The 26790-nt window shown below is 45.8% G+C and overlaps 1 protein-coding gene across 6 annotated transcripts in view; it reads right to left on the reverse strand.

The window, feature by feature from the left end:
• LOC115834764 (rho guanine nucleotide exchange factor 2-like) overlaps window positions 1-26790 on the reverse strand; it is a 71912-nt gene that overhangs the window by 11012 nt on the left and 34110 nt on the right. The window contains exons 2-8 of one of the 6 annotated variants that reach the window (XM_030810873.1): window positions 26567-26711; window positions 24248-24315; window positions 23845-23908; window positions 23076-23319; window positions 22749-22832; window positions 22432-22586; window positions 7004-7930 (exon numbers count right to left, since the gene is read on the reverse strand). In XM_030810873.1, the coding sequence (XP_030666733.1) occupies window positions 22754-22832; window positions 23076-23319; window positions 23845-23908; window positions 24248-24315; window positions 26567-26693 (582 nt within the window). In that variant the 5' untranslated portion in view covers window positions 26694-26711 and the 3' untranslated portion in view covers window positions 7004-7930; window positions 22432-22586; window positions 22749-22753. Of the gene's footprint in view, window positions 1-7003; window positions 7931-10814; window positions 10913-17770; window positions 17980-22431; window positions 22587-22748; window positions 22858-23075; window positions 23320-23844; window positions 23909-24247; window positions 24316-26566; window positions 26712-26790 lie in introns of those variants that run through there. The other 5 variants (XM_030810869.1, XM_030810870.1, XM_030810871.1 and 2 more) reach the window with 5 other exon arrangements.

Consider the following 26790-nt stretch of genomic DNA (forward strand, 5'->3'; position numbering starts at 1 on the left):
TTTATCCCTTAATTATACTTTTTATTTTGAGAGATATAAAAAATATAGAAGAGTAAAAGAGTAATATGTCAAATAAACCCAGAATTGGCAACTATTAACATTTTGTCAGACTTTCATTGTCTTTTTTGTATTAAAACAAAAAGATCTATGTTCAAGTCGTCATTATTCTCTAGCCTTGGTCTTATCCCTTACCCTTCTCAACCATAGGCAAAGTTTATTTTGAATTGGTATATATTCTGAGGAAAGTCTTTTAAAACAATTATTAGGTTGGTGCAAAAGTAAAAATGATGGCAAAAACTGCACTTACTTTTGCACCAACCTAATACTATTAAAATTATCACCTGTTAAAAATTTGAAATGGATGCATATGGGAAGAATAAGCTTAAACTGTACAAAAGGGTATATGATGAAAAGTGAAATTTTATTCCCCTTTCCCAGTCTTTTTTTTTTTGAGATGGAGTCTCGCTCTGTTGCCCAGACGAGTGCAATGGCGAGATCTCGGCTCACTGCAAGCTCTGCCACCTGGGTTCACGCCATTCTCCTGCCTCAGCCTCCCAAGTAGCTGGGACTACAGGCACCTGCCACCACGCCCCACTCATTTTTTGTATTTTTTAGTAGAGACGGGGTTTCACCGTGTTAGCCAGGATGGTCTAGATCTCCTGACCTTGTGATCCAACTGCCTCGGCCTCCCAAAGTGCTGGGATTACAGGTGTGAGCCACCACGCCCGGCCCTCTTTCCCAATCTTAACTCCCTCATGATATCCACTGATAGCAATTTCTTGTGTAACTTTCAGGAAGATTTTATGTATATATGAAGATTTATATTATGTGTGTGTATGACTGTAGCTTAATGCTGGACATTTAGGTTGTTTTTAGTTTTTTGCTGTTTCAAAAAATGGTACACCAGCCATTTTGGTATGTCTTTGTAAACTTGTTCCTGTACATTTGTAAGATAAATTCCTGGAATTGAAATCGCTGAGTCAATGCATTATGAATTGGAGATTTTGATAAGTATTGCCAGACTATCCACTAGAGAAGTTGTATTAATTTACATTTCTATTTTCCGGCCCAAACTGGGTTTTATAAAACATTTATTGTTAGCTGGAAGCACTGGCATGGACTGGTAGTCCCAGCTACATGGAAAGCTGAAGTCCCAGAACAGTCCTTTGAGCCCAGGAGTTTGAGGCTGTACCGCACTTTGATTTTGCCTGTGAATAGATGCCATACTCTAGCCTGGGCGACAGAGCAGGATCCCATGTCTAAATATATATATATATATATATATTTATTTATATATTTTTTTGAGACTGAGTCACGTTCTGTCACCCAGGCTGGAGTACAGTGGCACGATCTTGGCTCACTGCAACCTCCACCTCCTGGGTTCAAGAGATTCCCCTGCTTCAGCCTCCCAAGTAGATGGGACTACAGGCATGTGCCACCATGCCTGGCTAATTTTTGTATTTATTAGTAGAGACAGGGTTTCACCATGTTGGCCAGGCTGGTCTCTAATTCCTGACCTCAGGCGATCCACCCACCTCGGTCTCCCATAGTGCTAAGATTACAGGTGTGAGCCACTGCACCTGGCCTAAAAAAATAATTTTTTTTTGTTAGTGAAAATTATGTCTCATTTTAATTTTTGTGTCTTGAATTTGTCATCTTTTCATATAGTTACTTGCCATTTGTATTTGTTTCCTAATGAATTGCCTATTTATTTATTTATTTATTTATTTATTTATTTTTGAGACAGAGTCTCACCCTGTCACCCAGGCTAGAGTGTAGTGGCATGATCTCGGCTCACTGCAACCTCTGCCTCCTAGGTTCAAGTGGTTCTCCTGCCTCAGCCTCCTGAGTAGTTGGGACTACAGGAATGTGCTACCACGCCTGGCTAATTTTTTTGTATTTTTAGTAGAGACAGGGTTTCACCATGTTGGCCAGGCTGGTCTCTAACTCCTAACCTCAGGTGATTCACCTACCTTGGCCTCCCAAAGTGCTGGGATTACAGGTGTGAGCCACCGTGCCTGGCCCATTTATGTTTTTTTGTCAATTTTTCTATTGGATTGTTTACTTTTTCATTTTTGATTTGTAAGAACTTTTAATATAGTTCTTATATATTAAGGAAATTAGCATTTCTGTGTTACATATGCTTGTACTTTTTCTAGTCATTTATCCCTTGACTTTATGTTTGTGTTTTTTCCATTAAACAGAAGTTTTAGATTTTTATATAGTTATGTTTATTAATCTTTGATTTCTAGATTTTGTTTCATGCTTAAAAAGATCTTTTCTACCATAAGATTATTTTTAAAAATCCATGGCCGGGCACGGTGGCTCATGCCTATAATCCCAGCACTTTGGGAGACCGAGGTGGGCAGATCACAAGGTCAGGAGATCGAGACCATCCTGACTAACACGGTGAAACCCTGTCTTGAGACCATCCTGGCTAACACAGTGAAACCCCGTCTCTACTAAAAATACAAAAAATTAGCTGGGCGTGGTGGTGGGTGCCTGTAGTCCCGGCTACTCTGGAGGCTGAGGCAGGAGAATGGCGTGAACCCGGGAGGGGGAGCTTGCAGTGAGCCGAGATCTCGCCACTGCACTCCAGCCTGGGCGACAGAGTGAGACTCCATCTCAAAAAAAAAAAAAAAAAAAAAAAAAAAAATTCCTTCATGTTACCTTCTGATAAATATTTTTTCTTTTCAATATGTGGTACAGACCAGTTATAGTGGCTTACGCCTATAACCTCAGCACTTTGGGAGGTTGAGGGGAAGATCACCTGAGCCCAGGAGTTCAGGCTGGACAACATAGGGAGACTCCATCTCTACAAAAAAAAAAATAATTAGCCTGGTGGGATAGCGAGTGCCTGTGGTCCCAGCTACTCAGAAGACAAAGACTGAGATGGGAGGATTGCATGAGTCAGATTGAAGTTGCAGTGAGCTATGATTGTGCCACTGTGCTCTAGCCTGGAAGACAGCACGAGATCATGTCTCAAAAAGAAAAAAAAAAGTGAGGCTGGGCGCGGTGGCTCAGGCCTGTAATCCCAGCACTTTGGGAGGCTGAGGCCAGTGGATCACCTTAGGTCAGGAGTTCAAGACCAGCCTGGCCAATATGGTGAAACCCTGTCTCTACTAAAAATACAAAAATTAGCCAGGCATGGTGGTGCATGCCTGTAATCCCAGCTACTCAGGAGGCTGAGGCAGGAGAATTGCTTGAACCTGGGAGGCGGAGGTTGCAGTGAGCCGAGATTGTGCCATTGCACTCAAGCCTAGGCGACAAGAGCGAGACTGTCTCAAGAAAAAAAAAAGTGAGGCTGGGTGCCCTGGCTCATGCTTCTAATCTCAGCACTTTGGGAGGCCGAGGCGGGTGGATCACTTGAAGTCAGGAGTTCCAGACCAGCCTGGTCAACATGGTGAAACCCTGTCTCTACTAAAAATACAAAAATTAGCCGGGCATGGTGGTCACACACCCATAATCCCAGCTACTCGGGCAGCTGAAGGAGAATCCCTTGAACCTGGGAGGCGGAGGTTGCAGTGAGCCGAGATGTCTTGCCACTGCATGTCAGCCAGGATGACAGAGCAAGACTTGGTCTCAAAAATAAATAAATAAATAAATAAATAAATAGAATAAAAAAGTGTTCCATCTGGAATTATAAGTGGAGCATGGATACAGTTTCTCCCCCTTAATGAATGAATGAAGTCAGTTGTTTCAACATTTATTAAAATATCCATGTTTTTGGCTGGGCGTGGTGGCTCATGTTTATAATCCCAGCACTTTGGAAGTTCGAGGTAGGTGGATCACCTGAGATCAGGAGTTTACGACCAGCCTGACCAACATGGTGAAACCCCATCTCTGCTAAAAATAGAAAAATTAGCCGGGCGTGGTGGTGCTCCTGTAATTCCAGCTACTCAGGAGGCTGAGGCAGGAGAATTGCTTGAACCTGGGAGGCGGAGGTTGCAGTGAGCCGAGACTGCGCCATTGCACTCCAGCCTGGGCAACAAGAGCAAAACTCCATCTCAAAAAAAAAAAAAAAATCCTTGTTTTTCCTGGAGGTTTGAGAATGTAAACTTTATCATATTCTAAGTTCCTGTGTAGATCTGGGATTTTTAAATTTTTTATTTAGAGTCAGGATCTCTCTTTGCTGCCCAGACTTTGATGCCATCACAGCTCACCACAGTCTTGAGCTCCTAGGTTCAAGGGATCCTTCCACCTTGGCCTCCCAAAGTGCTGAGATTACATGTGTGAGCCACAATACCCAGCCTAAGTCCAGGACTATTTTTTTTTTTTTTTACTTAAAATTTTTAAAAATAGAGACTAGGCCTCCTGCCTCGGCCTCCCAAAGTGCTGGGACCGCTTGCTCTGTCACCCAGGCTGGAGGGTAGTGGCACCATCACAGCTTACTGCAGCCTCAACCTCCCAAGCTCAAGCCATCCTCTCACCTCAGACTCCTCAGTAGCTGGGACTACAGGCCTGTGCCACCATGCCTGACTTTTTATTTTTTTTTATAGAGACATGGTCTCCCTACGTTGCCCAGGCTGGTCTTGAAGTCCTGAGCTTAAGCAATCCTCCTGCCTTGGCCTCTCAAAGTTCTGGGTTCACAGGCACGAGCCACTGGGCCTGGCTTGCAACTACTTTTTAAACTTCATCTTGTTTCATTGATCTGTATATGTACTTGATGCCAGTATGAAACTGTTTTAAAGCTTTTTGGTTACTATAGTTTTTTAGTATATTTTAGTTTTTTATGTTTGAGATGGAGTTTTGCCCTTGTTGCCCAGGCTAGAGTGCAATGGCATGATCTTGGCCCACTGCAACCTCCACCTCCCGGTTCAAGCGAGTCTCCTGCCTCAGCCTCCTGAGTAGCTGGCATTACAGGCATGCGCCACCATGCCCGGCTAATTTTGTATTTTTAGTAGAGACGGGGTTTCTCCATGTTGGCCAAGCTAGTCTCGACCTTAGGTGATCTGCCCGCCTTGGCCTCCTAAATTGTTGGGATTACAGGCATGAGCCACCGTGCCCAGCCGGTGGTATATTTTAGTATCTGGTAGCTACCTAATTCGGAGGTCATTTTTTGTTTATTTATTTATTTTTTGAGATGGAGTCTCACTCTGTCACCCACGCTGGAGTGCAGTTGTGCCATCTCGGCTCACTGCAACCTTTGGCTCCCACGTTCAAGTGATTCTCCTGCCTCAGCCTCCCAAGCAGCTGGGATTACAGGTGTGCACTACCATGCCTGGCTAATTGTTTTTCTATTTTTTTAAATAGAGATGGGGTTTCACCATGTTGGCCAAGCTGGTCTTTAACTCTTGACCTCAGGTGGTTCACCCGCTTGGGCCTCCCCAAGTGCTGGGATTACAGGCGTAAGCCACCATGCCCAGCCTGTTTGTTTTTGAAGTTGGCATCAAATAGGGCATGTTAAATTGCTATTGGAAAAGATCCAATAGGAATCATTTTGAAAAGATATGTGGGGATAGTAGCATAATTTTTTCAACATTTTTCTATTTGGAGAAATTTAAGTTGTTACCAAGATTTTGCAATGGAAACAACACTGTGATGAACATTCTTGGGCAATATTTGTGCCATTGTCTGATTACTTAGGGTACATTTCTGAAAGTAGAACTATTGGGTCAAAGGAAATACACATTTTTAAAGCTGTTGTTGTGTATTAACTAAATTGCTCTCCAGAAAGATTGCACCATTTTATACTTCTCTATTTGAGAATCCCTTTTTACATACTCATCAACATCGAGTATTATTTTTAATATTTGCTAATATTGTAGGTTAAAACCTGCTTTCCCTTGTGTTTGGAATTTTCATGTCTTTACTAGTTGGTTGAACATATTTTTGTACATTTACTTGCTATTTATTTATTCTTTCCTTTGCCCACGTTTCAACTGTGACTGGAGAATACTAGTCCCTAGAAGGTTCCAAGGCCCAGAATAACTCACTAATATTGGCTCACCAAGATAATTTCCACTTGAAAGCACACAGTTTTGTTGGTATTTTTTATAGGTTCTTTCAGATATATATATTTTTTGTTGTTGTTGTTTTTGTTTTTGAGAGAGAGAGGGTCTTGCTTGTGGCCCAGGCTTGAGTACAGTGGCATGATCATAGCTCCCTGCAGCCTCGAACTCCTGGGTTCAAGCAATCCTCCTGCCTCAGCCTCTGAAGTGGCTGGGATTACAGGTATGCGCTACCATGCCCAGCTAATTTTTTTATTTTTTAAATTTTTTGTGAAGACAGGGTCTTGCTGCGTTGCCTAGGCTGGTCTTGATTTCCCGGCCTCAAGTAATCTTCCCATCTCAGCCATCCAAAGTGTTGGGATTACAGGTGTCAGTCACTGCACCCAGCCTGAGATATCTTTAAAGTCAGAAATTACAAAATTGAATTACAATGATGTTCACAAAGGAAGAGTGGGGAAAGTGCCCCATTTCTGCCTTCACCCATCCACTCCGTGTGTGGGCTCTGGGGACCATTCCAGCTGCTCTATCCAAGGAGGGGCTTGATTGTGGTGACCATCTTTTTCTTATTGATTTAAAAATAGACAGATAGAAGTAAATATATAAAACTAGATCTAAAGAGACAAGATGAAGGGAACTTAGAGTGCTCTCATTACAGCATGAATAAAAAGGTAGAAGCAGAGAAGCATGGTATATTCAGATCCAAGTAGTTCAGTGTAATTAGAACAACTGAAAGAAATTTGAAAAGAAATTTTGAAAAATGTGGGCAGCTGGCAGGGACAAATCATTGCAGATTGTTTTGGTAAAATATCTTAAGAACCATTTTTGTTTTGTTTTGTTTTGTTTTTAAATATACACTTACTGAGCACATACTGTTTGCCAGGTGGTGGCATTGTTTCTGCCCTGGAGGGCCTTACAGTCTGTTTAGTGGAGAGAATAACCTGTAATTAGCTTCTTGGCTGGGGGCTACCTCAATTTTTTTCTTTCCCTACCTGCATAGCCCTGCTAAAAATGCTTATCCCATTTCTGAATGAGAAAGAATTAAAACAAAGTTGTTTATCCCCATCCTGGATTGATGGGTTTAGTTCTCAGTTTAATAAACAAGAACATTGAAGGACAGTTGTCTCTGGCATATGTAAAGGAAAGGGGAATGCTGTGGGAAATGTCATTGCGTGATTACATCTTATAATTGTGATAATTGAAAGATTTTTAAAGCCTCCATTTGAAACCCTGGGGTTTCGTGTCTTTCTTTAGTAAAGAGTTGCCTTTTCTCTCAGGAGGCTGCAATGTTAATGTGACAGCAGGAAACCCACTTATTGACACGACACAGGGGAAAAGAATTCAGTTGAACTTATTGGAAATCAGAGGCTTTTAAACTTGTAAATTTTATAATTAAAACAACTGGCTAATTAAGCCGTTTAACCACTGGTAATTTGACCAAAACCTTTCATTTAAGGGGAAGAATGGTTCATTTAACAGTGGTTTGAATCAGCTTCTTAATTAAGCAGCTGCTCTAATTACAGGAATTGCTCCAAACTGAATTTAAAAATGCCTCCTTGCCAAGGAATTCCAGTAGCTAAGAGGCTGAGGCAAACATTTGCAGTACTTTCACCTACGATGTGTTATCATTGCAAAGATCCTTTTTGGTTCTGCTTTTTGAAATTACAGATAGATGATTGAGTAGGTACCACTTAAAGATGGTGATTGACATATGAGTTTTTTTATTTATATAAAACATTTTATTATATAATGGAGGCATGATAGAGCTATCACTATGAATTAAACTCTTTGTGATCTTTGTATATTTAGGGCAGCAGAAGAGTTTCACAGAGATGGTAACATTTGAGCTGGCTCTGGAGGCTGTGTAGAATTTCACTGTCCAAGAGGTGTAGTCCCAGCAGGGTGAACAGCTGAGGAAGGCACAGAGGCATGAAAACTGTAGCAAGAATAGCTCTGTGGCTAGGGAGCAGGGTTTTAAAAATCTAGAGGAGTGGGAGAATGAGATGAAGTAGTTAGATCTAGTTTATAAAATCAAGATCCTTAAGTGCTTACCTAAGAATTTCAAACTTTGGGCAACAGAAAACCATCAAAATTTTACCTTCTATCTTGTTCATTGTTGTCTTTACAGTGCCTGGTATAATGCCTGACAAATAGTAAATACCTATATTTTAAAACAATTGTCCAGCCTGGGCAACATGGCGAAACCGCATATCTTTTTTTTTTTTTTTTTTTTGAGACAGAGTCTCGCTGTCTCCCAGGCTGGAGTGCAGTGGCGTGATCTCGGCTCACCGCAAGCTCCGCCCCCCTGGTTCACGCCATTCTCCTGCCTCAGCCTCCTGAGTAGCTGGGACTACAGGCGCCCGCTACCACGCCCAGCTAATTTTTTTTGTATTTTTAGTAGAGATGGGGTTTCACCGTGTTCTCCAGGATGGTCTCGATCTCCTGACCTCGTGTTCTGCCCGCCTCGGCCTCCCAAAGTACTGGGATTACAGGCGTGAGCCACTGCGCCTGGCCGAAACTGCATATCTACAAGAAATCCAAAAATTAACCTGGTGTGGTGGCACGCACCTGGGACAAATTAAACTGGCATGGTGGCATGCCCTGTAGTCCCAGCTACTCGGGCGATTGAGATGGGAGGATCACCTGAGCCTAGGGAGGTCAAGGTTGCAGTGACCAAGATCATGCCACTGCCCCCCAGCCTGGGCAACAGGGCGAGATCCTGTCTCAAAACAAGCAAACAATTGTGTGTGTGCAATAAATGGTTGTGCAATAAATAAATGGTTGGATTAATGAAAGAGAATAACATGATTAGATTTTTATTTTACAAGGATTAATCTGTCAGCTCTCAAGGATGGAATAGAGGAGAGGGATGTTGGAGGGTGTAGGTGCCCATCAACAACTTAGCAGGGGCTACCAATCTAATCTCCCTACTTCCTTCACATAAGAATCAAAATGATCTTTTAAAAATATATATCAGACATATACTTTCCCTGCTTATGGCCGTTCAGGATGAAATCCAAACCTTTAACAAGGCCAAGCACGGCTGATTCCGACCACTACTCACTCTGGTATCTTTCTTTTTTGAGACAGTCTCACTCTGTTGCCCAGGCTGAAGTACAGTGGCTCAATCTCTGCTCACAGCAAACTCTGCCTCCCGGGTTCAAGTGATTCTCCTGCCTCAGCTTCCTGAGTAGCAGGGACTACAGGCGTGTACCATCACACCCGGCTAATTTTTGTATTTTTAGTAGAGACAGGGTTTCACCATGTTGGCCAGGCTGGTCTCAAACCCATGACCTCAAGTGATCATCCGCCCCAGCCTCCCAAAATGCTGGGATTTCAGGTGTGAGCCACTTGCCCAGCCCACTCTCATCTCTTAGGTGCGTTCTGTCCCTCTCACTTTGCTTCAGTCACACTGACAGCTTTTCTGTTCCTTGAATGTCCCAAGCTGTGTGCTACATTAGGGGCTTTACACATGCTGTTTCCTCTACCTGGAACACCCATCCTCCATTTTTTTCATCCAGTACACCTCTATTTGCCTTTCCAATATCTTATTTATTTTTGAGTGGATAATATATATATATATATATATATACACACACACATATATATATATATATATAGAGAGAGAGAGAGAGAGAGAGAGAGAGAGAGAACAGATTTTAAAAGGTGCAAAGGATGTAAGTAACTCTCTTGCCTTTCTAGCTGCTTCCCCCCCACTATCCCCCCTGGGGTTAACCACTATTATAATTCTCTTCTGAATTCTGGTTTCAGTTAAAATCTCATTTTTTCAAAGAGGCCTTCCCTGATATTCTATTCTAAAAATAGGTCTATCTGTTGTATCACCACAGCCCTCCCTGTACTTTTTGTTTTCATCACTTATCAGAATTTGTAATTACTTTTTTTAGGAGAGAGGGTCTCGCTCTGTTGCCCACACTGGAGGACAGCAGCACGATAATAGTTCACTGCAGCCTTGCACTGGGCTCAAGCAATCCTCCCACCACAGCCTCCTGAGTAGCTAGGGCTATAGGCACATGCCACCATGCCCAGCTAATTTTTTTTTCCTTTTTGTAGAGACAGGGTCTCTTCTACGTTGCCCAGGTGGTCTTAAACTCCTGGCCTCAAGTGATCCTCCTGCCTCAGCCTCCGAAGTGCAGAGATTACAGGCATGAACTACCACACCTGGCTACAATTTGTAATCTTATATTTACTTTGTGACTATTAGTCTAATGATTCTCTCCTCCCACTAGACTATAATCTCCATAAGCAGAGTTTTGTTGGCCTTGTCCCTAACCCTTTGCACAGTGCCTGGGATATCATTAGTACTCAATAATTAAGCCCTTCCTAAGCCTTGCCTGTTTCTCTAAGCTCATCTCTTGCCACCTTGATCCTCTTGCTCTACTTTAAAATTCTCTCTGGCTCTTTCTCTGCCTATACCATGTTTTCTCCTAACTCCTACTTATCCTTCAAGTTTTACTTAAAAGCCACTCTAAGAATCCTTTCCTGGCACTCAAGTTCATCTTAAGTGCCCCTCCCATGTACAATGCTTATCATAGACAGCCCTTATCACCTTGCATTGGTATTAGTGTCTGTCTTCCTAGGTGGCAAGTTCTGTATTGCAGGGACTTAGTCTTTGTTCATTGTTATAGCCCCAGCTTCTAGGGCAATGCATGGTACCTATCAAGCCTGCCATGGATATTGGGTTGGTTGTACACTGCACAACTCTGGTGTGTGCCATTCATATGGTTGTGTGGTATAATTGTTGCTGCCTACCCTGATATTAATAAATAGTTGTTGAATGGATGATCATACTTTGGAGAGGTCAGTGCTTTTTAGGAGGTCTTACTTTGAGTCATAATAAAATCTTCGATGAGATTCATTTTCAAGATCCTGGCCTGAGGATCACTGTATACCCATCAAAGAGATTTGGTTATCAGCTCCATGGGTGGGTCCTCAGGTTGGAGAGTCTAGAGCCCAAAGTCACAAAAGGTCAAAGGTCTTAGATTCAGAGAGATGAAACTGGGGCAGCAGTCAGGAAGATACCTTGGTTATATTCTGTGCTCTTTGGGAACCTCTGGCAAAAAATACCTCCCTATTCCTTACATGGTAAACTCTTACTCTGCTTTCAAGAATGTAGCTGTTTCCTCATCTGAACCTATTCCCCTGCACCCTGCACCCCCACCCCAAAGGCAAAGTTAGTTCTTTCTTCCTCTGAGCACCTATGACCTTGCTCACGTGTCCATTAAAGTACTTAGTACACCGTAAGATGATTGTCTGCTTTCCCATCTTCCTTTCATAGTATACCTCGAGTATCTCAAGGGTAAGTAGCATATTTTGTCTTTGTAACTGTCTCAGTGTCTATACAGTTATTGGCATGTAATTGTAAATGTGGACTAATGCATATCGTGGAAGGGATCCATGATATTTCTGGGTTGTCTTGATGAAATAGTGTGGATTGTAAATGTGGGGAAGTTCTCTGAAGCCAGGACTGTCTCTGATAGGCCTCACACAGAGCAAACCTACTTGGAAGCCCATTTTAGAAAAGAGAGGCCTAAGAAAACTTTCACTTGATGTCACTTAGATCAGGAATCCCCAAACCCCAGGCCATGGACCAGTAAGTGGTCTGTGACCTGTTAGGAACCAGGCCACACAGCAGGAAATGAGGGGCAGGTGAGCCAGGGAAGCTTCATCTGTATTTACAGCCCCTCCCAGCCACTCCCCATCACTCAAGTTATCACCTGAGCTCTGTCTCCTCTCAGAGCAGCTGTGGCATTAGATTCTCATAGGAGCATGAACTCTTTTGTGAACTGCACATATGAGGGATCCAGGTTGAGCACTACTCCTTATGAGAATCTAATGCCTGATGATCTGTCACTGTCTCCCATCACCCTCAGATGGGACTGTCTAGTTGCAGGAAAACAAGCTCAGGGCTCCCACTGATTCTACATTATGGTGAGTTGTACAATTATTTCATTATATATTACAATGTAATAATAATATAAATAACATACACAATAAATGTAATACGCTTGAATCATCCCAAAACCACTTCCCCATTCCTCACATCTGTGGAAAAACTGTCTTCCATAGAATTGGTCCCTAGTGCCAAAAAGGTTGGGGACTGCTGACTTAGACTTCGTCACACCATCTTGTGTTTAGTACCCCATAGAGTGGTGACCCTGAAGAAATGAGGGCAGGACCACAGCAGCTTGAAGATCCCTCTTCAAGGAAGGACTTGCTGCCCATATCTTGATGCCATATACACATACATATAGATATACACACATACACGTTATCCTTTAACCCTCTTTATTATCCTCATTTATAAATAAAGAAGAAATAGTAGCTCAAAAAAATTTGGTGAAAGTAACCAGAAAGAAACAGGTAGGACTTCTATTTAAACTCAGGTCTATCTGACTGAACAGCCTGTGTCCATAACCACTAGGTTATAACACTTGATTTCTAGAGTACAAAAATCTAGCTAGACCTGATCAGATTTCAGTTTCTTATCTCTACCCTATCTTTTCTTTTCTTTTTTTTTTTTTTAAATTTAGAGACAGGATCTCCTTATGTTGCCTATGCTGAAGTGCAGCAGCTATTTGCACTACAGCCTCAAACTCCTGGTCTCAAGCAATCCTCCTGCCTCAGCCTCCTGAGTAGCTGGGACTACAGACACATGCTACCACTATGGCTATCTGGGTCTACCACAATGTATATGTATATAAAGACCCCCCCTTTTTTTTTTGAGACGGAGTCTGGGTCTGACACCCAGGCTGGAGTGCAGTGGCATGATCTCGGCTCACTGCAGCCTCCACCTCCCGGGTTCAAGAGATTCTCCTGCCTCAGCCTCCTGAGTAACTGGGATTACAGGCGTGCACCACCATGCCCAGCTAATTTTTGTATTTTTAGTAGAGATGGGGTTTCACCATGCTGGTCAGGCTGGTTTTGAACTCCTGACCTCGTGATCTGCCTGCCTCAGCCTCCCAAAGTGCTGGGATTACAGGCGTGAGCCACTGCACCTGGCCAAGACCCTATTTTTTTAATCCAGTAGTAGCATACCTACATACTGTTCTACACTTTTGGTTTTGGTTTTTGTTGTTGTTCACTTAACGATATTTGTTGGAGGCTGTTTTCAGATCAGCACAAATAAATTAAGTTAGATGTTTTGTAAAACTTTATGGCCAGGCGCGGTGGCTCACGCCTGCAATGCCAGTACTTTGGGTGGCCGAGGTGGGCAGATCATGAGGTCAGTTTGATACCAGCCTGATCAACATGGTGAAACCCCGACTCTACTGAAAATAGAAAAATTAGCTGGGCGTGGTGGCGTGTGCCTGTAATCCCAGCTACTCAGGAGGCTGAGGCAGGAGAATCGCTTGAACCTGGGAGGCGGAAGTTGCAGTGAGCTGAGATCACACCACTGCACTCCATCCTGGGTTACAGAATGAGACTCTATCTCAAAAACAACAACAACAACAAAAAAAAAACAGAACAAACAAAAAAAACTTTATGGAACTCTATGCTCTTCCTCTTTGCTGGCTATTTTTGCTGCCTGTCTCTCTATATAGTCACAGTTAGAAAACTTCAAAAGGGAAAGGGAAAGGATTTTTTTTTTTTTTTCCAAAGAAAAAAAGAAAACCTCAAAAGGATTATTGCCTGTTGAGGAACAAGAAGAGATGAGAGCCCTCTGAGAATGTATTTTACCCCTTACTGCCAGTGGCTTTATCAGGAGAGAATTTCTCAAAGAAAGATGAGTAGCGGGGATCGCGCATATTCTAGGAGGCAAAAGGAGAGAATAAGGGGACAAACAGAATCAGTCCAGGATCAAGAAATATCTATGGCTCCTTAAACCAACAACAGATCAGCTACCACCAAATCTTCCCAGTCCTGCAGTGGAGAATTTTCCCCCTCAAATCATCTGCTGTTCTCAGAGGAGCTTAGAAAGAGGTTTTAATATAGTTATTGTATGTTAAGGAAATTAGCATTTCTCTGTTACGTATGCTTTGTACTTGTCATCTATTCCTTAACTTTATTTCGTGTTGAACAGAAGTTTTAACTTTTTATATAGCTAAGTTTATTAATATTTGATTTCTAGATTTTGTTTCATGCGTAGAAAGATCTCCGAGATTATTTTTAAAAATCCTGTTACCTTGTTTTATATGTGTGTGTGTGTGTATTTTTTTTCTTTTTTAAATTTGTAGTCCAGGCTAGGCGTGGTGGCTCACACCTGTAATCCTGGCACCCTGGGAGGCTGAGATGGAAGGAGCTCCAGACCAGCTTGGGCAATACAGCAAGCCTCCGGCTCTACAAAAAATAAAAAATATTAGCTGGGTATGGTAGCACATGCCTGTAGTCCCAGCTACTTGGGATCAGGGGGTGGGGCGTGGGCCGAGGCAGGAGACTGTCTTGTACCCAGGAGGTCGAGGCTGCAATGAGCTATGAGATGGCATTACATCCCAGCTTGGGTGACAGAGCAAGACCCTGTCTCTTAAAAAACAACAATAATAGCAACAACAAAAAAATAGGTTGGTCTTATTTTCTCTCTTTTAGGTGGAATTCTACTAAGTACCAGTCGGCCCTACAAGACAAAGCCCACCCACGGCACTGGAAAGTACAAGCACTTAATTAAAGCAGAAGAGGTAAGGGGCAGGGGGAGTCTTTGGAAAAGGATAATGTGCAGCTTTTGCAAAAACCTGAAGATCAGATATGTATAGTTTTGATAATATTGGAGCTAGAAATGATAGAGTTGCCCCTCAATCCTTGCCAGTTATTAATCTGGAATTTCCAGACTGGAGATGTTTCTACCAACTTCCAATCTTATCCCTAGGCCAGGTTATAATAGTAAAAAGCAAATGGTTTTAATTTTTTTTTTTTTTTTGAGACAGGGTCTTGCTCTGTCCTAGGCTGCAGTGCAGTGCATGATCACGGCTCACTGCAGCCTTGATCTCCTGGGCTCAAGCGATCCTCCCACCTCAGCCTCCCAAGTAGCTGGTACTACAGGCTCTTGCCACCATGCCCACCTAATTAAAATTTTTTTTTTTTACAGAGACAGGGTCTTACTGTATTGCCCAGGCTGGTCTCAAGCTCCTGGCCTCAAGTGATCCTCCTGCTTCAGCCTCTGGAAGCATAGGGATTACAAGCATGAGCCACCATGGCTGGCCTGATTTTATTATTTGTAATACTTAAAAAAAAATCTTCCTAGTAGTGTACTTACTTCAGTATGGACCTCATAATGGAAATGATAATTCAGTTTAGTTGAGTGAATGAGTTGTGGCAAGTAGAGGTAGATTGATATTTTCAGCCATATAACTGATTCTTTTTTGTTTGTTAGTTTTTTTGAGATGGAGTCTTGCTCTGTTGCCCAGGCTGGAGTGCAGTGGCGTGATCTCAGCTCACTGCAAACTTTGCCTCCCGGTTTCAAGCTGTTCTAGTGCTTCAGCCTCCCAAGTGGCAGGGATTATAGGTGTGCGCTGCCACACCTGGCTAATTTTTGTATTTTTAGTAGAGGTGGGGTTTTACCATGTTGCCCAGGCCAGGTCTTGACTCCTGACCTCAAGTGATCTGCCTGCCTTGACCTCCGAAAGTGCTGGCATAACTGATTCTTACTGTATTTTCTTTTGTTTTTTTTTGAGACGGAGTTTCACTCTTATTGCCCAGGCTAGAGGGCAATGGCACGATCTCGACTCACCGCAACCTCCACCTCCGCCTCCTGAGTAGCTGGGATTACAGGCATGCACCACCACACCTGGCTAATTTTGTGTTTTTAGTAGAGACAGGGTTTCTCCATGTTGGTCAGGCTGGTCTCAAACTCCCGACCTCAGGTGATCTGCCTGCCTCAGCCTCCCAAAGTGCTGGGATTACAGGCATGAGCCACTGAGCCTGGCCTCTTATTGTATTTTCAAATCTAAAATAGGCCGGGTGTGGTGGCTCACACCTGTAATCCCAGCACTTTGGGAAGCTGAGGCAGGCAGATCTCTTGAGGTCAAGAGTTCAAGACCAGCCTGACCAACATGGCAGGAACCCCGTCTCTACTAAAAATACAAAAATTAGCTGGGTGTGGTGGCGTGTGCCCGTAATCCCAACTACTCAGAAGGCTGAGGCACGAGAATCGCTTGATCCCAAGGAGGTGGAGGTTGCAGTGAGCTGAGATCACGCCACTGTACTCTAGTCTGGGCAACAGAGTGAGACACTGTCTCAAAAATAAATAGATAAATTATGTGCTTCTTGAATCCTTTATCACAGGTAAGTGGATATTAGTTCTAAGTATTATGAAATTATTTAGCCCATTTCTTTGGCTCCAGTTAGATTTATGTGTGCGTGCAGAGGATTTTCTTTTGGGGTGGATACAGCATGCAAGGTATAAGATCTGGCTTTCAATCTCAAGCCTGTCACTTCCTGCAAACAGTACAGTGGGGGAGATTTTGGGGAGACTTCAACATCTCTTGGTTCTTTAGCTTATTTTAATGCTCCCACACAACCACACATATTTCCTATTTACCTCTCGCTTCTTGGCAAGGTCCAATTCCACTGAATTTGGGCCTTAGAAAACACTAACCTTGCCGTGTTCTTCTGAGCTCATCCTTACAGAAAAGAATTTCAGGAGAAGAACATTACCACTTACCAGGCCTGTATTAGGCAGGCTCCCAGCAGGAAACAAATGCCCTACTAAAATTGTTCCTTTGTAGTGGGAAGTCTACTAAAGTAGGAACAAGGAAACTTGTGTTCTAGGCTTGGTTCTGCTGCTTTTCTGCCTTGTGATTTGGGTAAGTCAACCTTCCCTGTCTAGGCATGGCGGGTCCTGAAATTATATGTAAAATGTTTGTTGTAGGTGAATTTTTCTGGGAAGAGAGTCCATAGTTTTTATCAGACTTTTCACAAAGGTTGAGAAATTCTGGATTAGAATATCTCTAAGACTAGAATTTCAACTTGTATGTCATGTAACTTCACGATGCTGTGCAATATTTATTGAATATCTATTATGTGCTAGGAACTCTTGATGCCTTGCCTATTCGAGTGAGTTGCAAAATAATTCTTTTTTTTTTTTTTTAAATAGCATCTCTCTGCTGCATAGGCTGGAGTGCAGTGGTGCAATCTCGGCTCACTACAACCTCTGCCTCCTGGGCTCAAGAGATCCTCCCATCTCAGCCTCCTGAGCAGCTGGGACTACAGGCATGCACCACCACACCCAGCTAATTTTTGCATTTTTTTGTAGAGACAGTATTTTGCCATGTTGCCCAGACTGGTCTCGAACTCCTGAGCTCAAGTGATACACCTGCCTCAGCCTCCCAAAGAGCAAGGAATACAAATATGAGCCACCATGCCTGGCAAGCAAAATAATTTTACGAAATGGATGAACAAGACATGGTTCATTCTCATAGGGAGCTGTTAAACCAACAGAGATAAGACAGAGACAGTATACTTCCAGGCATAAAGTGACAAGTGCTAAAAGGAAGATACAAAGCGCTATTAAAAATTCGGAAGGAATGATTTACACCCTTTTGGAGTTGTGACACCTTAAATTGAAGTTGTTTTGAGATATCCCCCCTTTTTTTTTTTTTAAATACTAAGCATTCTTTTATTTGCTGACACCATTACAAAAACATTACATTTACAACAAAAAAGTGTTTTCTTCAGTTGAAGTCAGAGGCAGTTACTTCCCAAAATATTAAGTAAAACAGTACATCAGTGAGACATCCCCCTTCTAAAAGTCCCACATAAAATAGTGGGAAATAAAATTAGTTTTGTTTGAGGGGGACTTTTTTGGCTGTTTTACAAAAATGTCTTAGAATCTTCTCTCTCAGATAATTTTCTGCATGTCATGCTCTGACCCACTCCATTAACATGGTATAAAAGGAAGCTTAATGCCATCTGTACCCCCCTTCCTCTCCAGCCTCTTCTCCACTCTCCTGGATACCACACTTCAACTGTATTGGGCCTCTTGTTTTTCCTCCAAGTCATTATACTTTTTCAAGGCTCACAAGCTGTTCTGTCTACTTGGAAGACCTCCCATTCTTCACCTGGCTAATTCGTCTTCAACCTTTAAATTTCAGTGAGAAAGCAGGGTGAGGAGGGACACAAACAAATTTATCCTTCTAAGAAACCTTCCTGGATTCCCTGCACTGAGTTACTTTTCTTTCTTTTTTTTTTCCTTTTTAAATTTGAGACACGGTCTCACCCTGCTGCCCAGGCTGGAATGCAGTAGTGTGACCATGGCCCACTGCCCCTTGAATGCCTAGGTTCAAGTGATAGTAGCTGGGACTACTTGGTGGCACATGCCACCAAGCCCGGCTAATTTTTAGAAATTTTTGTAGAGATGGGGTCTCACTATAGTGCCCATGCTAGTCTTCTGGTCCTGGGTTCAAGTGATCCTCCCACCTTGGCCTCCCAAGGGCTGGGATTACTGGTGGGAACCACCATGCCCAGCCCTGAGTTGCTTTTCTTACCATGAGCTGCCAGAGTTCTTGTGCTTCCGCTGTCCTAGGAAAACTGCTCTATGTTTTAATCATCTGAGTGTTTTTGTTGTTTTTGTTTTTGAGACAGGTTCTCGCTCTGTCACCCAGGCTGGTCTTGAACTCCAGGACTTAAGTGATCCACCTGCCTCAGCCTCCCAAAGTACTAGGATTACAGGAGTGAGCCACCGCACCTGGCCTTAACCGTCTGTTTTGATGACTATGTTCCCTTTTAGATTACGAGGTCCCTAAGGGTAGAAGTCTTATTTTTCTTCATATCCTTAGTGTTCAGCACAGGGCCTGGCATCAAGGAGAAGACAGTAAATATTGATTGAGCTGAACTGAAATGTGGTTATTGGAGCTGCCCTGTGGTTTTATAAATCAGATTTCTCAAATATAACCCACTATCTGCAAACACCTGGCTCCAGATGACCTTGGTTGCTTGAATGGATTGGATGCTCCCTTTGTTTAGGGCTGTAGGCTTTTCTCTGATGTTATTCAGTGTCCCAGGGTGGCTAGTACAGTAGTGCTGGATACTGGAGTAAGTTGCTCTAGCCTCCTGGCTTCCTGCACGGGACAGCACAGTGAAAGCTTTCATCCACCACCTTACAGACGCTCTGTCCTGAGTTCCTGTCTCTTATCCCATTGGGGAACTGGACTAGTTAAACTAGATGGAATCTTTTGTGCCCTCCTTTCTTTCTTTCCCTAAGCCTAGAAAAAAATAAGTTGGCCAGATTCCCATTTATTCCTCTCTGGGTCTCAGTCTGGCCCCTCTACTCTTGCGAGCCCAACATCCCTAAGAGTAAATTCTCATGCTCATGCATAAAGTATCCAACCCTTGTCCCATTTCTGCTGGTATAATCCCTTCATTCCTCCTTCGAAAGGTCCCATACTCAGTCTTATGACTTATGCATCTTGGGAAGGAAAGGAGGGTATCTACTTCATCTCAGCTTTCCTTGTTAATACTGTTTTTATCTCTTTCTTTTCTTTTTTTTTTTTGAGACAGAGTCTTGCTCTGTTGCCCAGGCTAGAGTGCAATGGCGCGATCTCGGTTGACTGCAACCTCCGCCTCCTAGGTTCAAGCAATTCTCCTGCCTCAGCCTCCTGAGTAGCTGGGATTACAGGCACACGCCACCAGGCCCGGCTAATTAGAGATGGGGTTTCACCATATTGGTCAGACTGGTCTCAAACTCCTGACCTCGTGAACCCCCCGCCTCGGCCTCCCAAAGTGCTGGGATTACAGGCATGAGCCACTGTGCCTGGCCCTCATTTTTATCTTTTAAAAATTTTGTTATTATTTTTTTCCAGAAATGAGGTCTTGCTCTGGTGCCCAGGCTGGAGTGTAGTGGCACAATGATAACTAACTGCAGCCTTGAACTTCTGGGCTCAAGTGATCCTTCTGTCTCAGCCTCCCAAGTAGCTGGGACTATAGGCACATGCCACCACATCTGACTAGTTTTTTAAAATATTTTTTTCCTTCCTTCCTCCCTTCCTTCCGTCTCTTTCTTTCTTTTCTTCCCTCTGTGGCCCAGGCTGGACTCTGCTCGCCTCGCTGCAGACTCCCTGCCTCCAGCTCCCGTGATTCTCCTGCCCCGGCCTGCGGGCTGCCTGGGCTTGCCGGCGCGCGCCACCACTGCTGCCTGCTTTTTCTCCTTTGGCTGGAGGCGCAGTTTCGCCATGTTGGCCAGGCTGCTCTCCAGCTCCTGACCCCGAGTGCTCTGCCCGCCTCGGCCTCCTGAGGTGCTGGGACTGCAGACGGAATCTCGCTTGCTCAGTGCTCAGTGTTGCCTGGGCTGGAGTGCGGTGGCGTGGGCTTGGCTCGCTGCAGCCTCCGCCTCCCAGCCACCTGCCTTGGCCTCCCAGGGTGCTGGGATTGCAGCCTCTGCCCGGCCGCCCGTTGTCTGGAACGTGAGGAGTGCCTCTGCCCGGCCGCCCATCGTCTGGGAAGTGAGGAGCATCTCTGCCCGGCCGCCCCGTCTGGGAAGAAGTGAGGAGCGCCTCTGCCTGGCCGCCGCGTCTGGGACGTGAGGAGCGCCTCTGCCCGGCCACCCCATCTGGGAAGATGTGAGGAGCGCCTCTGCCCAGCCGCCCCGTCTGGGAAGAAGTGAGGGGCGCCTCTGCCCGGCCGCCCCGTCTGGGAAGTGAGGAGCGCCTCTGCCTGGCCGCCCCCTCCGGGAAGTGAGGAGCCCCTCTGCCCGGCCACCACCCCGTCCAGGAAGTGAGGAGCAACGCCCCGTCTGGGAAGTGAGGAGCGCCTCTGCCCGGCCACCCCGTCTGGGATGTGGGGAGGGCCTCTGCCTAGCTACCCCGTCTGAGAGGTCTACCACGGAGGCCAGAAGCAATGTGGGGGCTGGACGTGGTGGCTCACGCCTGTAGTCCCAGCACTCTGGGAGGCCAAGGCAGGTTGATCACTTGGGGCTAGGAGTTCGAGACCAGCCTGGCCAACATGGCGAAACATATGAAAAATACAACAGACAAACCAACCAACCCAGCGACAACAAAACAGGTCACTTAGAAAATTGGAATTGTACCATGGAACTTCATAATAGATTCTCTGGGAGCAGACGAGAAGCATCATCTTAAAACCACAGCTCTTGCCAGTACATTTTTCTTTACAACTAGTTTTTGATACAACTGCACTGAAGTGTTATTCTTGATGTTGAGCTTTCTTCTTTTAGAAGCATATTGCGCGGCTACATTTTGTTAAAAAAAAAGTATGATCTTACGCTACTTCATTGTGACTGGAAGACTGCTGGAGAATTCAGAAAGTATATAGTATTTCTGTGTTAGAGCAAGTTGGCTTTGTAGCACATTTTACAAATGTGTGGCATTGAATACTGCACAGTGATGGAGTGGGAGGCAGATTTCCAGAGTTAATCCAAAATAAAATTAATCTGTCATTGATTGCCTAAAAAATAAATAAATAAATAAATAAATAAATAAAAGATGGCTGGGCGTGGTGGCTCACGCCTGTAATCCCAGCACTTTGGGAGGCCGAGGCAAGTGGATCACCTGAGGTCAGGTGTTGGAGACCAGCTTGGCCAACACGATGAAATCCCATCTCTACTAAAAATCCAAAAATTAGCCAGGTGTAGTTGTAGGCGCCTGTAATCCCAGCTACTTGGGAGGCTGAGGCAGGAGAATTGCTTGAACCTGGGAGGCAGAGGTTGCAGTGAGCCGAGATAGCGCCAGTGCACTCCAGCCTGGGCGATAGAGCAAGACTCCACTTCAAAAAAAAAAAAAATATATATATATATATATTTATTTATTTATTTATTTTAGAGACAGAGGTCTTGCTCCGTTGCTCAGGTTGGTCTCAAAATCCTGGTGTCAAGTGATCCTCCCAACTCGGCTTCCCAAATTGCTGAGATTATAGGCATGAGCCACCATGCCCAGTTCCATTTTTTATCTTCACACCTTATCATCTCAAGCTGTGAGCTATTTTAGGGTAAGAACCATATGTCTTCTACATGTCGAGGCTTCCCACAGTCTCCAGCACGGTGTTAAGCATGGAACAAGCACAGAGTAAAGACTGAAGACTGAGATAAAGAAGGGATAAACAGAGGGTGTTGGAGATCAACAGCATCAAGAGGTGGGGACTTAGTGGGCAACCTGTGGGATACCAGGCAGGGTCTTGTAGGCCAAGAGGATATAAGGGAAAGGGTTTTGAGAGGTAGGGGCTGGTAGAAGGACACAGCCCAGTGTGGTGGCTCACGCTTGTAATCCCAGCACTTTGGGAGGCTGAGGCGGACGGATCACCTGAGGTCAGGAGTTTGAGACCAGCCTGGCTAACATAGTGAAACCCCATCCCTACTAAAAATGCAAAAATTAGCCGGCATGGTGGCAGGCGCCTGTAATGAGAATCGCCTGAACCTGGGAGGTGGAGGTTGCAGTGAGCCGAGATCATGCCACTGCACTTCAGCCTGGTTGAGAGAGTGAGACTCCATCTCAAAAAAAAAAAAAAGAAAAAAAAAGAAAGAAAGACATAGATAAACAGGACCTGGTGAAGGAAGAGGAAGACTAGGGTGGTCTTGGCTTACCATAGATGACATCCTGCTGCTTCACCACCTCCTTTTTTTTTTGCTGCTGCAGGAAGCTGCTGTCCACAGCAAGGCTCCAGCAGTCAGCTGCAAAGTCCTTCTCATCCATCTCAAAGTCACTCATCAGCTCATTGTAGATTACCTCTGCTGGACATCTGCAGGACAAGCAACTCAGAGGTCTTGAGTTCCCTTCCCTGGGTCCCTGGCCCTTCTCTAGATCCCTTCCCTCCTTGCCCTTCCAGGCTACTCCTGCCAGCCGCTCATCCCCAGCCCCTCTTCATCTTCCTCAGGGCTCCCCTGGGCCCAGGCCTGCTCACCTTCATCAATGAGGGATTCCACGGATACGGTTCGGTTCCGCATGTTGAGGGAGTCTGTGGACTGTGAGAGGATCCAGTGCAGCCCCGGGGAGACTCATCATTGAAATGTCTGAAGAAAGTGGAGGCTGTCTGCATCACCCCCAGTTGGGCAAAAGATCCCTTCCCAGGTAGGGAACCAAAGCCAGGATCCAAGAGGCGGTCCCCCTAAGTTCTCCTTATTTGTCTGTCTACAGTTCTGAACTCAGGGATGGAAAGGGACCTCTCAGCACCCCCTTGGTCTCCACTGCCACACTCTCTGGCTGCCCCTTTCCCAAAATAGAGGCTCACCCAGCAGTGTTGGTGGTGGAAACACTCTTGGCTAAAGACAAGGGGGAGCGGCCATGGCAGGAGCCTAGGAGGGACTGCGGAAGCTGTCGGAGGGGTAGATGGCCGAGCTTGGCCGCTCCCGGATGGTTGTTGTGGGGGAGAGATGCCCAGCAGACAAACATCAGACTCTGGTGCTTCCCAGGATTGAGGCCTCCCAGGCTCCTCAGTGAGGAATGAGGCATCCTCTCACTCCACCTCAGCCCCTCTAGTCAAGAAAGATGATAATGAGAATGCTACCTTACATTTGTGTCATACCCTAATGTTCATAAAGAGCTTTTTCTTATCTCCTCCCTGACATAAGCCTATAAACAAACAGGAGCTCAGAAAGGCAAAAAGACTTGTCCAGGGTGACTTGGGTAATGGCTAGTCATGGCTCTGCTCTTTATACCTAAGGGCCATGCTCTTTCTGTTACACCAAAGCTGTCTGAATTGACACTTGACAGCTACTACCAACACTCCCAAAATGCAGTGTAAATAACTGATAAAAATGCAGGCTGTGGCCAGGCTCAGGCGACCACCCATCCCCAGCCCTCATCCCCATTCGGACTCTCCCCTCCTGCCTCTAAATTCAAGAGTCTGAACCATCCCTTAGGCCCCCACTGTCTGCTTCCAATTGAGAAGAGGAAGGTGCTGTGCCTGGGAACAACCTTAGTGGGGCAGCAGAGCCCATGGGTTGAGCAGCCTGGGGTCCAGGGTCTTAGGGGACCTCCTCCACTCCCCAACTACTCACTCTTACTTCGAAGAGAGATGGACTGCAAGGCAGTGTTGTTCTTCAGCAGGGCCGCTTTCTGTTGCTGTGAGACAGAGAGCAGGAGAGAGATACCAAGAATGGCTGTCACCCAAGGATCACCCCCAGAGGCATGGGGCAGGAGCTAGGTGGCCTGTCCCCCCTTAGGAGAAAGCTGGCACTATGGTTAAGGGGATCAGGGTGATTGAGCCCAGTGCTTCGAGGACATGTCTGCAGCAACAGGCCTGGCCTACTTGGGGCCTGAGGCCTGGGGTTGAGGGTCTGGGCTGCCCCTTGGTGAGGTGGGTGGTGAGAAACACAGGGTAGGGAATGAATGGAAAAGGCATGAGGGTACCGCACACTCACTACCCTCTCCCCCAGCCCTCTGCCCTCCCTGCCGTCTCACCTTCTGCTTGACCTTCGTACAGCTGGCGAAGGTGTCTTTACAGCGGTTGTGGATAGTCACGTTACAGGCTGGGAGGGTGGGGTAGAGAGGGTGAAGGGAGGGCCGGGTGGTACAGGAGGGGACATACCCACATGCAGACACCCATCTCCTCCTGGCCACGCAGTCCTCGGGGACTCTCCCCCGCTTCCCCGACTTCTGGGCCATTACCACGCTCCAGTCCCTCTCCTCCCACCTCCCTCTTCCTTCAAGAAGGAAATGAAGTGAGGGGGTATAGGTGCTGAATGAAATTAAACAATCAAGTGGGATGGGCAATCCTGACCCCCAGGTGGCCTGAAGGGTGGACCAGAGGGGAGCAGGGGTCACTGGCTGCCAGAGATGAGCTCAAGAAGCACGAAGGTGGTTGCAAATGGCAGATGGAAGAGAGGACTCCCACAGAACAGAAGATGGCACAGAGGCAGCCGGGATGGGGGCTAGGGGCAGAGGGGAAAGTTACATTCCCTGAGCTTTTATAATAGTAAATGTTCCACATTTACTTAATCCTAACCACCCGTGGAGGGAGGTTCAGTTATCCTCATTTCATGTATGAGGAACCTGTCCTGGAGTGGCTAAATCATCCATCAGAGGTCATATGGCTAGTGGGAGAGCTGGGGTTTACACTCCGGTGGGCCTGAATCCAAAGGCTGTGCTCCTTCCCTTGTACCACATGCCCTGGACTCTGGCTGGGCCTCAGCAGCTCCAAGGCTGATGGCTCTAGTGGTAAAGAAGGGACAGGCAACTCCCCACCAAGCCTGGCCTTCTCTCTTCCAGGCCCAGGGAGTCCTGTTCCCCCAACTCAGGCAAATCCACAGCTCCCACACTCCATCTGCTTCTCTGCCATCCTCCACCCCACCTTGCCATAGGGTAGGAGAGAAGAAGAAAGGAGGATTCGCTGAGCTTAGGCACTGGGACCCCGGCCGTACCCTTCTCAGACATGCCCTCAGCTCCTGGCCCTCTCCAGCTTCCCCTCCCGCATCCAACAACACCGGAAACTCTGCTAACTCTTTCAGACAATACCCAGCACCATACTCACTTCCACAAATACAAGGCAAACAGGGTGGAGCAGAGGGGGCAGACAGAAGTGGGGGTTGCAGCTGCCCCCACCCCCCTGGAGCTCCCTTCTCCTACCCCCAACACTCAGTGTCTCTGGATCGAACTCCACTTTCCACCTGCTCTCAGAATAGTGCTGCCCGCCTCCCCTGTTCCCTGGCAACAAGCCTCCGGATTGGGAATTTTGTCAGGTCTCTATAGGGATCTAGATTGGGGTTCCCTCCTCATCCTCACAACTCTAAATTGAACAGTGAGGAAAGTAGGGAGACTTCACTGTTTTTTTTTTTTTTTTTTTTTATGAGCGGCAGCAAGCTTTATTGTGAAGAGCAAAATGACAAAGCTTCCACAGCGTAGAAGGGGACCCGAGCGGGTTGCCCATCACTGGTTCTTTCTGGGGGTTCCTTCCCCAAGTTTCATAGGGATTTACAGGCTAGAGCTTTTGTCCGCTATTCAGTAGCAGGTCACAATACCGTCAATCCTGCTCTAATCAGAGGCATCTCTGCCATAACTTCAAGAGGAATTGAGGGAGAGGGGGCAGCAGGAGCCCTCTGTCTACTGGGGAAGGAAAGAATTCCTGGCTTATACTCCCTAAAGACAGGGCTACACTCAGATGTGGATGAAGAGCAGGAATTCTAACCCCTGCCCCTCAACACACACATCCCTGCTACATTCCCTCTTTCTCACTAGAAATTTGAGATAAAGGGTCCTAATCACATCTTCTGCTTGCAACAGCAGAGATTTCAAGCTCCACCCATAGTCAATAGAAAGAAAGGGGCAAGGGGACTGTGAAATCCTGAATGCCCAGCTCTGCCCAGGAAGACAGGCAGAGCCAGCTGCAAGGCTGGCAGCTTTCCACCCAGTTCCTCTATCACCCCCCACCCCACCCCCTCCACGCATACAACATTCCTGCTCCTTCTCCAATCAGTTCCCCTAACCCTTAGCAGCTGTTCGGGGAGCAAGGGGGGTGCCTGGTGGATGACAGCTGCAAGAGGAGCCAGCACAGCCTCCCCTCCCCCACATTCCCAGATAGTCCGGCTTATGCCATATTCCAACAGCCACCACCCCTCAGCGTGAGGACAGGGAGCAAGGGATCAAGCATCTGGCCCTGGCATTTGGACCCAGCTGGGGATCAGAGAAGACTGACCCTCATGGATCCAGGCAGAAAAAACAGATGAAAAGATCAGGGTCAGTGGGCACCGAGTCTGGGTGACTTTCAGGGTCCAAACAACTTACTTAGGCAGATGAGGGCTTCCTTGGCTGTGATGCTCTTGTTACAGGCATAGCACACGGTCATGCCTGAAACTGAGATGGTGGTGAAGAGGTGCCCATTGGTATAGCGGGCATCCTTGGCTTCCTTCATCTTCGTCTTTTCCCGGCTCTGTGGAAGGGATGAGAGGGACAGGAAGTGAGGCTGGAAAATGCCAGGGTGCCTGGAGTCCAGAGAGACAGGCTGGGGG

Source organism: Nomascus leucogenys, chromosome 4, assembly GCF_006542625.1.
Source record: "Nomascus leucogenys isolate Asia chromosome 4, Asia_NLE_v1, whole genome shotgun sequence".
Classification (NCBI taxonomy): domain Eukaryota; kingdom Metazoa; phylum Chordata; class Mammalia; order Primates; family Hylobatidae; genus Nomascus; species Nomascus leucogenys.